Consider the following 15,289-nt stretch of genomic DNA (forward strand, 5'->3'; position numbering starts at 1 on the left):
TAATGAGAAAAAAGAAAATATACAAAAAACATTTTAACTTCTGTCTTTATTGAAAAATAAAATTAGGTTCATTGTGATTCATCTCATTTGGTGCTGGAATGGATACGTCAGAGATTTACTTCAGAATGGTGTCAGAGTTTGCTGTGGAGATAAAAAAAAAAAAGAGAATTCAGGGGTTCTGGAGGTTTTATGTTTAATGTTATGTTAGTTTTTCAAGATGAAGTAAAGAAAACTTAAGCAACATGTTGAAGGGAATACAATATATCAGTATGTTCTGGAAATGTAATGTCTAGTAATAAACACGAGTTGCATTAGCAGCACAAAAAATTGCTCTCAACCACTACAATGTAGACAACTTTTACTGTATCTTCTGATCACACAGCAAAAAAAGTGGTGTTCTTCCTCTTATTTCACAGAAACCCTGGATATTGATTGATATATTTTTGGTCAAGTTAACACCCTGTATTACTACTAAACGTGACAAAGTTATCCCACACACACATACACTGAACTTTGATAACTTTCTCTTAATCATGAACTGAGTTGAAATACATCCCCTGGAATTATTTTCCATGAATAACACTTCTTGGCATTTGTTTAAATGAATATTTGGCTGAAAAGAATTTTAAAAAATCTAAAGCAACCAAAGTTACATTTCAAATGATCTATTCTACATCATGAGATGCTGTTAATGTATTATATAATAAAAAGGGACCAACACACACTATTTTGACATACTGTATTTTCCCTCTACATGTTTGGTTTGTTTAATGTAAAATCTCCATAAATGCATAAAAAGGGCAGGGTTCAAATTAAACACTTTACTACTATTATTTATATATATATAAATAAGAATAATAATAATTATTATATATAACTATTTCTAACTAGTTACAGACCTTCAGAAAGCTGTTTGTAAATGCGCTCTTGCTCTTCCCTGAGTTTCTTCTCTTCCTCCTCAATCCTTCTTTCTTCAGCAGCAATGGGCTTCAGATAATCTGGTGAGCAAATTGATTGAAAAACACCATAGAGACAATTTAATGAGGCAGAAAACAAGTAAACAGCTCTGAACATTTCAATACAAAAAACAATACACAAAATGTATAAAGTAACCAAATGTTTCAATCTGATTATAGTGCAAAATAACTATTAAGAACAACAGGTAACACTTTACAATAAGGTCTGATTAAGTTAACATTAGTTAATATATTATCTAACAATAAGCAATAGCTACAATTGTTAAAGTATTTATGATTTGTGTTTAACATTAGTTAATACAAATACAACTTTAATTGTTTGCTCAAGTTCAATAAATAATATTAACATATATTAACAAATGTTAAGTTAAAATGAACTAAGATTAATAAAAGCTTGCAGTATTTTTCATTGTTAGTTCATGTTAAATAATGACTCAGCGAATGTTAACTGAACCTCTGTTATAGTTCAGTAAAAACTACAAACACTATTGGAATCATATTGTAAAGTTTTACTGAACAATAATAAAGATTCAGAACATTTTCAATCAATATCTAGACATATTTTCCCCTGGTTGATGGAAAAGTATCCTTAAAATGCACTTTAATGCAATTATTCATGGTGCAATTATTTATTGCATTTTGAAGTGGCCACAATTACAGTATCGTGATATATCGTAGCAAATATAAACCGGGCACGTCTACAATATATAAACACTTACCATATCTCTGCTTCCCATAAATTAACCCAATTAGCAAGGCTGACCATCTTGCTGTCTGAAATCAGAAATAAGACAGCTGGTTTGTTTACTGGTAAACTAACGTTAGTCAGTGACTTCAAAGGCCATTTCAATATTTTTTTTAGAAATTGTTTCTTTACTGAATACAACGAAAACTCAACACACAGTATGAGGATAAACTGATTTCAATGATGTGTCGGTCAAACTTACGGGACAATAACTTATGTAATTGCAAACCACAGCCTGTTTATGGTAACGTTACTTCACAAAACGTCCTCTTGTGCGACATGCTATAATTAATATAGTCAACTATTTAAAACAAATTGTCTTCATTGTGTATGACCTCAGGGACGTCATGTGATATTGATATTTTTGTGAATTCAATTCATCGCAGGGGCATGCATGTACAGCTTCAATCAATGAACGTTACCCTTTTTCATTCGCTGGTATCTTTGGAAGTCGTGATAATCGTCAAACATAATAGACAAACATTCCTGACCTTGCAGTGCTGAGGATAGGCAGCTAACGTTAGCTGGCCAACACGATTAGTTCATCCAACCACTAAGCTAAGCTAAGCGCTAACGTTAGCTGTATAGCGAGCTATTTGCTGAGGATGAATGAAGGTCGCTGATATGAACTAACAAGTATTAAACATGTTTATGAATATAAAACACAATTTAAGGGTTATATTCTTAATATAACCTGTACCTTGATTAGCGGTGAGACCTGTACGGGAGGAACCATGTTTGAATGGATCTCTTCTCTTCAGGCAGGAGAGGAAGTCAGTGCGTGGCGAGCTCGGGGATTGATTGATGATTACTTTGTCAGTGCATTTATTGTACACATTTATCAACTTGTGTGACCTTTTTTAACATTTAACCTTTTTAGCAGTTAGCTTAAATGTTTTTATTTTAATTTTAATAATAATAAATATTCCAGTGTAATACAGTTTCTCAATTAGCTAATATAATTATTTATTTATTAGGTTTATTATTATATATTTTATATATATTTGATTTAGCAGTTCACGTAAATGGCCATACAGTATTACAAATACGTTTTTTGATGTAGGCCTAGCCTAAAAATATAGTCTCAAGTAACATTGGTATTTATTAATTTATTCATTTTTATTAATTTATTTTATTAATTTTTAGTATTGGCCCATTCTTTATTATTATTATTCACCATTTTAACATTCTTTTTAGCTAGTTCAATTAGATAATAGTCTGACAGACAGGACAGGTCATGGCTATTCTATAAAGATGAATTACATCATACTACCTAAATAGATGTTAGTCTCCAAGTGATGATACATTTGTTTGTTTAGATTTAACTTGTTCCTTTCTTTAGAAACTATTTCAGGCGGTGCCGTCGTCAGATGAGGCACTGCCAATGCAGGTGTCAGTTTCAGAATCCTTCAGGATTAGAACCCTCGTAAGTTAAATTTAAACACGTCGGACATAATGACACAAACAGAAAACAATGAAGTATATATTAAAGTTAGCCTGATTAGCCAGAATTAGTAATATAATGTTTGTTATATTAATAAAAGTATGGAAACCCTTATGTTATCCTCTTGCATTAACCTCTTCCCTTAATAGAAAGTTATGCAGACCCATTAGAGTGCCATGAGTTGTCACTGTAAATAGAAAGACGATACACTTCTCTGGTATTTAACAGATGGATCACAAAAATACAGCCGACTTGTTTTGGAACATGACTGCAAGTGCTCAGTCATAGCAGCTCTTCGACAGGCTGACACACTGCAGTGCTAATGTCGGGGTGTTACTGGAACGTTCTGAGGTAGCATATAAAAGCATTGAGTCTTGTTCATTGGGACAGAAGCACAGACGGAGTCGACCAGCTCAACACAGCACCGAAAATCCACAGAAGATGCTTTGCCCAAGCACATTTCAGCCTCATCTTAGCCCATTCATGGACTTCCACTGGCCAGTGCGCAGCCTGTGGCCGGAGACCAGACCTCTGTTCTTTCAGATCGAGAAAGAAATGATGAGGCACATGCAGGAGATGAGGCACAATCTGGAGTTCATGGAACGCCTGCACCAAAGGATTTTTGACGAGATTGACCATGTCCCACCCATGACGACTTTCAAACCCATTTCATTCCAGATCGGAAAGGAAGGAAGCCACTATGCACTGACACTTGATACAAAGAATTTCTCCCCGGAGGAGCTGTCCGTCAAACAAGTGGGCAGGAAGTTACGGGTAAGCGGCAAGACAGAGAAGAAGCAAGATGATGGGAAAGGATCGTACTCTTACAGATGCCAAGAATTCAGGCAGGAGTTTGACCTTCCTGAAGGTGTGAGTGCTGAGACGGTGACCTGTTCTTTAAATAATGGACAGCTACAGATACAAGCACCCAAAGAGGCTAATGCTGTGAGCAACGAGAGAGTGATTCCCATTACATACACTCCTGCCGTGAAGAGTCCTGCTCCTCAGAGCCCTCAGCCTGAGAGCCAAGAAGCTGAGGCAGAGTCTACAGATAACTGAGCATCGCCTCACCTCTATGAATATATCCCACAATGGAACAAATGACTCTATGGAACACTCATATAAAGCTTGAACTTAAACAAGTTGTAAAAGATCTTTATTGATGCTACATTTTATAGAACTTTATTAACATTTTGTTCATTGTATTAATATTTACTAAAACGGAAGTTGAATACTTCAATTGAGTAATATTTTTGTTTTTGTTAAATTGTAAACAGATGTTTTTGGCAAAAACTAATCTGGTCTTGCATGACCACCATGTTTATGTAACATGCAATATTTTCACAAAGTATTATTAAATTGGTAAATGTATAAGTTGTATTGATTCAATAATTGTTGTTTCCATTTTTGTTATTACAATCTAGAATCTCTGCATGGATTAGGCTAAATAATTAAGAGTTTATTAAGAATTGCTGCATGCATCTTACAAATTCACACACACAAAATAATAATAATAATAATAATAATAATAATAATAATAATAATAAATTAGCAATGATCAGTATATAGCTCTTTCATTTGGCATTGGATCTTAAACATTAATGCTTTTACAAAACATTCTTAATCCATATGCCTACTATACTTGCTCTACTCTACTTTGAATGTGGAAGACGTTTGCTCAGTCCTCAGTCCAACAGTTGATGGGCCCCCATTGATCTCCCCCCAACCCCCCATGCTATGAAAGTCAATGGGGTCCATGAACGATTTAGTTACCCATATTCTTCAAAATATCTTCTTTTGTGGTCAGCAGAAGTAAATCCTTCATACAGGTTTAGGACAACTTTGGGGTGAGTAAATCATGACAGTAATTTCATTTTTTGGTGAACTATCCCTTTAAGAATTGTTCCATCATGCGTCTCATAAATTGAGAATTGAACAAATAACAAAATAAGCCCACCTACATTTTGCTCTCTAATATGAATCTCACAAATTAAGATACTTTATTATTCCCAGTAAAGAAGGAATAAAAACATTTGACTTCCCCTCCGTTCACAGTGAAGATAATTTGCAAGAATAAAGCTCACTAATAACTCCAACCCTCTAGGTGGCAGTACTGCTTTTACGAAACGCTCTTCATTCGAGATTTTAGTTTGAGAGACAAATTTCCTTCCGTTTGTTCACCCGCCACAAAACAACCAAATGGATCGGGATCTATGATCGGGATAGCTAAGATACTTTTTAACCCGCATTTGTGTATGTAATGAGGTAGTAAGCAAAATTTTGGCAAATAAAGTGCCGAGTGTCATCCTTGAGCATGACGGCAGTAATTCATGAGTTACTGTCCTCCGTTATGGGGGTGTTAGTTGAAAGTGTCGTGTCGGAGTTGAGCAAACATCTCTCTGACTTCACGACTGTCTTATCTGAAGAATGGAAGCGCAACAAGGGGACTACAGTGAACAAAAACAGACTTAACAAGGCGAATCAAGCCAAAACTGTAAGTTCTAGAGTAGAAAAGCGAATGCAGTGTCCATTCATGTTCACAACACGCTTCTAAACAGAGACTGACTGTTGTTTACATTGTAATTGCAACTGGCATAACGTATTTACAGTGTAAGGACCTACTTAAATTCCATATTAGTGATAATGATATTATAAATATAAATCTGTTTAATAAATCAGTAAGCTGCTGTTGATTGAATGGCGTGTATCCATGTTTTTTGTAACATGCTGTTTTAAAGTCCTGTTTGTATTTAAAAGACTTTTTTTTTTTTACAGAAGAATCTCCTATACATCTAGTTTGTTTTTTAAACATGACAGACACATGAATATATGAACACCATAGAACGAACCGCTCTGACATAAGGATGTTATTATTGTTATTATTATATATATATATATTTTTTAAATATACAGCAAATGTACATTTAGACAACTTTACCCACTTTGTGTCCACATGTCAGATACCCCCCCCCCCCCCCAAAAAAAAAAAAAAACAACACATTTCCCTTCATATGTGCTTGGCAAGGTTTTAATTTATGTTTAATGTCAACATCATGACAATTGTAACCTTTCATCAAACAAATTGTGGGGGGAAAATGTTTGGTGTTTTTAAATGATTTTTCCTCCTAAAAGTAGCTAGAGACAACAAAAAACACAATCAATGCTACATTAATACAAAATTGATTTTTTTTTTCTCAGCAGCAGCACACTGCAACGTGATGACAAATTGACAATTTAATAGATGGTGCAGAAAACATCCTGTTGTCTCATTAATTCAACTCAATGCTAGAATTGGTGATTTATATAATACGCAACATTGCTTTTTGTGTCTGTCGGTGTTCACTCATATTGAGTGATTGGAAATTCATATTTTGTTGAGGACATGGGAACAGGATATTTACACTCAAACAGATGAATACCTCTGAACACGTTTGTCCTTTGGGCAAGTTGTTCTATTCAGAATGCATAAAAAAAGACAACATTGCATATGTATAGGGATTCAAAGATCAGAGTCAAATATTTTGTACATAGAAAGTAATTATTGCAAGGAAATAATTTATTTTAATAAAACCCTACCCTTTTGACATGCAGCAAATTGTAATATGTGCATGCAAATAACTACATCTCAAATGATCTCTTTGCGTTTCAGAAGGAGTTTGCTGCGTTCATGGAGCTGTTGAGTAAAGCCACAATAGAGACGATGGTGAAACTGATTCACGATCGCATCTTAGCTCAAGTACTGGAAGCTACAGCAAAGTCTCGGCTGTCAAAACAAGCCACACTAAATGGTAAGTATTTCTTCTTAAAAGTCACGATGAAATCAAAAATGCAATTTTTAATGAAATATGGATTTGGAGTGTTTATTATAAATTATTTCTCTATGCACATCATAACTTTTTTAATTAATGTGCATAATTATTAATCAAGATGACGACTTGCAACAACAAGTCTTCTCTTTACTGATGACATGCTGGCTTGAGGGCGGGGTAACCTGTCGCTCACATGAGATCAGCGCAATATCAAACCAGTTCAATTCAATGAATTTTGTATAGCATTTTTTTCACAATATATATAATTTCAAAGCAGCTTTACAGAAAATGCATGTGTCTACATTACAATTTAGTGTGATCTGTTATCAGAGGTGGTTGTCCAAAAAAATGTGTATTTCAGAAATGTACGCAGTTAGCTAACAAAGTATTAATTTAAACAATATATTAAATTAAGGCAGAAACAATGAGCTCATTGAAGTGATGAATAAATGTTAACAACGATAAGGATATATCATTGTTAACATGTATTCAAACCACAATAATCCAGTGTTTCCCACAAATATACTTATTTGTGGCGGGCTGCCACAGAATCAACACCGGCCGCCACATATACACAAATCCGGCGAAACACGGAAGTAAAGCAGTGCCGCCATTACTGCGTGCCTTGCTGCCAAGGACTTTTATGCAGCACTTAGAGCAGCTTTTTCCCCTTATAAATCATTTTTATTTTTGTTACTAAAAATGCATATTATTTTTTATATATATTTTTTCCCTGTTTGTGTTGAGAGCTGCTCCCTCAGGCTATATTGTTTCTGTATCCTATTTTGAAAAAATTGATTTTATGCAACAATGTTTGTTTGTAAATCTTAATACTTAAAAAAAAAAAAAAAACAGCAGCGCGTGGCAGTAATGCACGACGCGCTGTGAATGATAAAAGATAAAATGATCGTAAAGAAAACCACTTAAAGAAAGAAAATAATTCAAAAAAATGTGTCCATTACAAAGGGACTTAAAGTAAAAATTACACAAATATGAAACAATCAGTTACAAGAAATATGGCCTTATTAAATCAGCACGTAAACTTACGTGACCTACTGGTGTGAATGCTCATACAGATGCAAAAAAAGAAAAACTGGAAAAACAAAACAGATTTAGCAAACATGAAGCTGTTAGCACAGAGACTGTTGTGTAGACTGTAAGTATTTAAAATGTTTAAAATGGATTTTGAAAAAATAAAATAAAACGGAATTTGGGAAATAAAACAGATTTTATATGGCCCTATAATATGTTCACAAGCTGCAAATAACTAGCCACGACCTGTTGTAGCAATAGAAACATGTCCCTACGGGTATTCAAGATTATTATATTAATCATCTGGCATGCGGTGAGCATTAGAACCTAAACTACAGGGTATGAGCTCCGGATGGACTGGCCAGATACTGCATCCTACCATGGCAGATGAGCTCATCACGTTAAAAGGTGTCGTGTGGTTTTCACAGGCAGTGAACTGGTACCATAATGTGTCAGTTACAACAGAGAAAACTACAAAGTTAAATTTGTGTAATTGTGACTTAAAGTCCCTTTGTAATGGACACATATTGTTTTAATTATTTTCTTTCTTTAAGTGTTTTTTCTTTACGCTCATTTTATCCTTTATCATTCACAGTGCGTCATGCATTACTGCCGCACACTGCTCTAAGTGCTGCATAAGTCCTCATAACTGTTTGTTACTTCAGGTAAATAAATAAAAATAAACTATATTTTAGTTTAGTAATATTTATTTAATATTTTGAGGAGATCTTTTGGTACTAAATACTATTTGTGCAATAATTATGGTCCATTAATGACCACTTACAATATTTTTCTTCTAATATTTATATTACAATTAGTATAGTAATTAAGGTTAAGATAGAGAATTCCACCGCAAAGAGGCAAATTAGACTCATTTTGTGGCCGGAAAAATAATAATTTTCATTTGTAATGCCATTACCCACAAAGGGCCTGTATGGCTCTTTAATAAATAATAGTCAAGTTGCTTAAAGCTACACTGTGTAACTTTTTTTGTGTATTCTTAGCTAAAATCACTTAGTTCTTTCAAAAATATATGTGCTCATTAATGTATATTTACTTCTTTCAAGTAATAATGCATTCTCGTAATTTTATAATATCCCATTGAAAATACATACGTGTTGAGGGTTGACACCGACGTTGCCTGCTTTCTTCTCGACAGGTAATATTAATTCAGCCTATTTGTGTATATTGGAAGTTTTATTGTTGCTTGGCTAATTATATCATGTTGTGCTGTGCATACACTAGAACGACGTCTAGGATAGTTTTCCTCGCGTCAATGATGAAAAAGTATTGTTTACCTTATAACATAAATCCGTGTTCTATGACGGATAACATGAGATTAATATTTTAATTGCATTATAATTTGTTTGCCTTACGCTAGTGATGTCGTACAATATACAGAATAACGAAAGCACTGATAAAAGTTCCTTTACTAAGATTAGCTTGCATTCGTCTGGGAACCTAATAGCTGATGTTAGCAATGAAATGGAAAAAAAATAACGAAAACAAAACTATTATTCATTTTTCATAGATTAATTTGATCATAGATCATTTGGAAAATTAAATAACTGCAAATTATAATAGTTTTCAAAAGTAACCTCATCACTTTCAAAAGCAACACTCACCGAAGAGGTCGAACTGGAAGCCATGACTAAATCGGCCACCGTAGGAGTTGAAACGAAATCGAAATTGAGAGGAACAGAAACTATTATTCACTAGATGGTCATATACCTTTACACCGCTAGATGGGGGAAAATATCACACAGTGTAGCTTTAAAGTATTGCAGATCATAACTGCTTAATTTACCATACTTATTTACCATGCTTACTTATTTACCATACTTATTTACCATGCTTACTTATTTACCATACTTATTTACCATGCTTACTTATTTGTTTCATGGAACAACCGCCATCACCACACGTTGCTTTCGAATCTGTGGGAAACACAACAATTCAATCAATTCCAGATGGACAAAACCTCACCATACATTTTTTCTTGTTCGTTTCACTCACATATACATCACAATAGGGAAGACTTCGATTTCATGATTTTAATCACCAACTTGAATCAAAACTTGGGCAAAAATATTTGGTGTATGTGTGTCTTTGTATGGGGTATTATTTTAAAATCTATTGTATTTTTACAGAGGGTCAAGCAGCTGCTCCCGAGACTGAAAATAGTGTGCGTCTTGAGCCTGAAAAGAACAAGGATTATGAACTGGAATCAGAACATCATGGAAACTCTGGACAAGCAGCAAATCAGTACCAGTACCAACAGCTGTCATCTGCACCCACCGATATTCTGGCAGGCAGTGTGGTTTTGAGTGAAAGCCAACCTTCCACAAGCACAAACGTAGCTGCAAAAGAGAGACAAGGGCCTTTAATTTGTGAGTCCTGTGGAGTATCTTTCAATGACTTGTCCCTGTTGAACATTCACAATGCTTTACACAAAGAAAGACCTTTCAATTGTTTGACATGTGGGAATACTTTTAAAATGATGAAATGCTTGATGAAACACCAGAGGTTTCACACGACTCCGGGTTTGAGTATTGAGTTCGAAGCCACTCTGCACGAAGAAGAATTCATTGTGCAGCTCGAAACCTGTGATGCTGTTAATACATCCCTGGAAACACTAGAGGTCACCACTCAAGGTAGGACATTTCAAATGCAGTGCTTAAAGGACAACTCTGGTGAAAAATGAACCTAGGAGTAATTAACACATGGTTCCCGCTTGTCTATGGGGCACAGAGTAAGTAAAATTAAATCGCTAGTTAATACCACTAACAAGGCTCAAAATTGCCTTACAGTAACACGGTAGCATAATGAGGGTCCCTACATGCAAACCGAAGCATTGAGAACTTTGTAAGTGCACAAACAGTTTTATAAGAAGATACTTTATAAAGACAGTCTATTACGTGCATGCAGACAGCAGCCATCTTGGAAAACTTGACGAGTCGAGCCATGAACGCTGTGCTAAGCGATGAACTGTGACTAGGAATCTCATATGGTCCATTATTTCCGGAAGAAAACACTGAATGCAGCAGAGAAAATAAATAAATAAAAATCAGAGATTCCTGAGAGACGGACGCACATTTTTGAAAGACAGCATAGGAAGAGATGATGCATTTTTAATGTCCGATATTTCTCAAATAGCATTCTAGAACCGTCTCGTCTCTACTCGTCTCGTTAACAAAGAAATGGCATATGTTTTGTCATAGTTTTTATCATCAGATATTAGTTTAGCTTGGCAACGTCTCGTTTTAGTCACAGAAAAAGTGGGTGTTGAGATATATATATACGAATATTTTTCATAATCGTCTTTGTTAACGAAATTAACACTGCTTCTTATTAAACTGTTTGTACACTTACAAATTTCTCAATGCTTCGGTATGCATGTAGGGACCCTTATTATGCTACCATGTAGGGCTGCACGATTTAAAATGTGAATCACGATTTTTCTCCATGGGAATTGAGATCACGATTCTCTTACACGATTCTCATTTTTTTCAACCAAAATATATTGTAAGTACAAAAAAAACAGAGGACATTCAGTATAATAAAGTGCAGAAGTAACAAAAAAATCTCTACTCTCTTTTCTTTATTTTAGACCCCTTAAAGAGAATCATTTTAAAGCTTTATGTTGTTGAACATAAGAGAACATTAAAATATACAAAAATAAATAAAAATAACTAAATAGAACCTGTGATTTTTGCTCCAATTGGCACAAAACCTTAAAGGTTCTTGGCCAAGAACACTAACCTATCAACATTTTAAGGTTTCAGGAAGGAACGCAAATTGACGATATTTATATCGTGTGTGTATATAAAATACAGTAAAGCACAGTAAAAACAGTAATTCATATTTTTAGAGGACGCTGGCGTTGTCTGTTCGCCGCTTCTCCACCCACAAATCATGTTAACTGGACAGATAGATTCAGATTATTTTTTTCTTATGACTGACTAGTCAAACTAAATGTATGGACAAAATACATACAACCATATATATATATATATATATATATATATATATATATATATATATATATATATATATATATATTCATTTTTGCCATGACAGGAATAAATGTTTTATTTATATATATATATATATATATATATATATATATATATATATATATATATATATATATATATATAAATAAATAAAACATTTATTCCTGTCATGGCAAAGCTTTCAGCACAAACATTTTCAGCACATTACTTCAGTCTTCAGTGTAACTTGTAACTTTGGAAATCACTAATGTTTTAGTAAACATTAAACATAATACACAATAATTCTAATTTTGTGTTGAACAAACTTTTTTATTATTAATGTTGAAAATAATTGTGCTGCTTAATTCATTTTTGGAAACTGTGATACTTTTTAGTTTTTTATTGAATTTAGATTAATTGACTTTGTTGTCTTCTCTGCCACTTTTGGTCAATTTAATTTGCCTTGTGGAATAAAAGTATTAATTTAAAAAATGTAGTGTTTGAATGTCGGTTGGCCTTCTGCCCTTTATTAAACGTCACCGAATGGCAATTCCTCTGAAACTTTCTTCTTCAGACCGTTAACTTCACACTGTCTGAACATTGAAGATCCTCATCATAGAAAAGCATCTCTTCAGCGGACGGGCATCACAAGTTGCTGTTGTGAACCTGCTGCTCCCCTTCAAGCAGTACAAACACTGTGTCTATGCCGGACACAAGTGTTATCGCATTGAATTGAATAATCCTTAGATATTTTAATTGAATAATTAAACAATCTTTAATCAATTATTCAATTAAAATATGTAAGGATTATTCGATTTGATGAAAATTTACTATTAATTGAAATGGATAAATCTTTAAAAAAATGCTTAATGCTTAACACAAATAATGTGAACAGAATTACTGATTATAATGGGTTCTTTAGTTGTGTCACATTGCGCCACTCGTGTCAGCTATAGCTAAAGTAATACAGTTGCAGGTGTCTTTCATTGCAGGTTTTCAATCGCAGGTTTTCAATATCAAAATCTTATATTTTTTTTATGATTTTAGTTGGGTTGGCGTGCCATATTTTTTAAAGGTTTAAAGGTGCACTGTGTCAATTTTTATGGCATCTAGTGGTGAGGTTGTGATTTGCAACAACCCACCACTTATCCCTCCTGTTCACAGCACATTGAAAAGCTATGGTGGCCGACACAGGACAAAGAAATAGCAGAGAGTGTCAAGCGCTCTGTAGAGCAGTTTGTCTGTTTAGGGCTACTGTAGAATCATGACATGTGAAATGACTAATTCTAAGGTAATAAAATATAAAGTTTCATTATGTAAGGTTTTATACACTACTGAAAACATAGTTATGTATATTATAATGCTTTTCTGTCAATAGATCCTCATAAATACTACACACTTCCCCTTTAAGGGGGGCATGACTACAAAAATGTTTACGACCCACCACAGCTTTAATGAGTTAATTTACTGGATGCACTCTAAATGACCAATATTTCTGTATAAATGAAAATATAACAATATTTTAACCTTTTTATGTTTGTTTCCTCTGTTCTTCTTACAGAAATTCTCCAAAATAACTTGGACAACCAAGACTTATCTTGTGCTGTCTTGGAAAGCAGTCAGTATACAACGGAATCGCTTGTGCAAGGTTTAAATATAACCATTGAAAACGCAGGCGGTCAGCCCAACGCCACACCTAACACGGAAATGATAAAGCAATCAAATGATGGTTTGTTCTGGTGCAAAACTTGCGGGAAGTGTTTTGAACTGAGGTGGAAGTTCATTAACCACATTAGGGCTCACGTGAAACATTACAAATGTTCGCATTGCGACAAGCGCTTTACTATGAGAAGCTGCCTCATCAGACATGCGGCGATGCACACCGGAGCTCAGCTATTCAAATGTGATATATGTTCCAAGTCTTTCGTATTTCAGGCCACTCTGGAAAAGCACAAGCGTCTCCATACCGCAGAAAAGACGGTTACTTGCACAAACTGCCAGAAGATTTTTCCCGGCAAGCGCTCGTTTGGCAGACACAGATGCAGAGCAGTCGAAACGCTGTACAACTGTCCCGTGTGTGACAAGCAGTTCAAAATTAAACAAAACATGCTCGATCATCAAACACTGCACACCGGCGAGAAGCCCTACTGCTGCGAGATATGTGGCGCCTTTTATAGCTGCGAGCGATATCTGAAAAATCACCAGAAGAGTCACATCGAGAAAACCTATGAATATCCCTGCGAACTCTGCAACAAGCGGTTCAGCGCTCGCAAACACTTGCAGGCGCATATGCTGGTGCACACCAGGGAAAAGCGATACGTGTGTGACGTATGCGACAAGAGGTTTGCCACCTCTGGAAACCTCAACAGACACAAAGCTGGTCACACAGGAGTGAAGCTGTACGGTTGTCCGATATGTTTGAAAAGGTACACCACAGCGTACGCCCTGAAGATGCACATGCACAAACACACTTCAAGCAAACCGTTTCTTTGCGATGTTTGCGGTAAGGGATTTACCAGTTCGGACTACATGAAAAGGCACAAGCGAATCATTCACGCGGGAAGGAGGGATTGTGTGTGTTCCATCTGTAATAAGGCCTTCATATTCCCCAGTTCTCTTAATCAGCACATGCTTGTACACACAGGAGAGAAGCATCACGAGCGACTGGTCAGTCCTCTGCTGAAGAAGTTCAGTTGCGATCATTGTCAAAAGAAGTTCTATTCACAAGCCGCCCTTACGGTTCACCAAAGGGTTCACACGAAAGAAAAGCCATATAGTTGTGAGGTTTGTGGAAAGAGGTTTGGGTATTCAAGCAGTATTCAGATGCACATGAGAATCCATACAGGAGAGAGACCTTTTGGTTGTGACGTTTGTGGTAAGACGTTCAATCAGGCCGTGCATCTGAGGACACATCAGCGAGTGCACACCGGTCTAAAGTCATTCAGTTGTGAGAGCTGTGAGAAAAAGTTTGTGGATCATAGAAATCTCAAGCAACATAAATGTAGATATACCATGTAAATTCTTCAATTTTTGAAAGACCAAAGGTTACACTGAATTAAACGTTGAGTCTCATGTGCGGAGCTGTTTGAAATAGTTTATGTAATGCATAGCATTATTATATTCATTGCTGAACTGTAGGGTCTTGATTGCCAAGCTGAATGAAATAAGAGTTTGTAAGCCTCTGTATTTTTTAATTGTATGAACAATTATTCTTTCAAACCAGGACTGGGAATCAATGCTTGTGTGTGATGCAATAAAAACATCATGGAGAACCAGCTCTGTCTTCT

At 35.1% G+C, this 15,289-nt stretch overlaps 2 protein-coding genes and 1 long non-coding RNA gene across 4 annotated transcripts; 2 read left to right on the top strand and 1 right to left on the bottom strand.

The window, feature by feature from the left end:
• Positions 1 to 27: 27 nt before the first annotated feature.
• On the bottom strand, positions 28 to 2,541 carry LOC137046549 (uncharacterized). The gene is made up of 4 exons (XR_010898998.1): positions 2,423 to 2,541; positions 1,697 to 1,751; positions 900 to 998; positions 28 to 141 (listed from the first exon to the last, which is right to left on the bottom strand). It is a non-coding gene; the product is annotated as an uncharacterized lncRNA (long non-coding RNA).
• A 912-nt stretch (positions 2,542 to 3,453) lies between these two features.
• On the top strand, positions 3,454 to 4,534 carry hspb9l (heat shock protein, alpha-crystallin-related, b9-like). The gene has a single exon (XM_067423525.1). The coding sequence runs from the start codon at positions 3,608 to 3,610 to the stop codon at positions 4,223 to 4,225; it is 618 nt and encodes a 205-aa protein (XP_067279626.1). The 5' UTR covers positions 3,454 to 3,607; the 3' UTR covers positions 4,226 to 4,534.
• A 774-nt stretch (positions 4,535 to 5,308) lies between these two features.
• Positions 5,309 to 15,268, top strand: si:dkey-30k6.5 (zinc finger protein 431). 2 transcript variants are annotated; one of them, XM_067422910.1, is made up of 4 exons: positions 5,309 to 5,660; positions 6,819 to 6,954; positions 10,158 to 10,661; positions 13,564 to 15,268. In XM_067422910.1, the coding sequence occupies exons 1-4, from the start codon at positions 5,481 to 5,483 to the stop codon at positions 15,018 to 15,020; spliced, it is 2,277 nt and encodes a 758-aa protein (XP_067279011.1). In that variant the 5' UTR covers positions 5,309 to 5,480; the 3' UTR covers positions 15,021 to 15,268. The 2 variants fall into 2 exon arrangements, with proteins under 2 accessions (XP_067279011.1, XP_067279010.1); XM_067422909.1 differs by having other exon boundaries at positions 5,310 to 5,660; positions 6,816 to 6,954.
• Positions 15,269 to 15,289: the final 21 nt, after the last annotated feature.

This window comes from Pseudorasbora parva, chromosome 18 (assembly GCF_024679245.1).
Source record: "Pseudorasbora parva isolate DD20220531a chromosome 18, ASM2467924v1, whole genome shotgun sequence".
Lineage (NCBI taxonomy): Eukaryota > Metazoa > Chordata > Actinopteri > Cypriniformes > Gobionidae > Pseudorasbora > Pseudorasbora parva.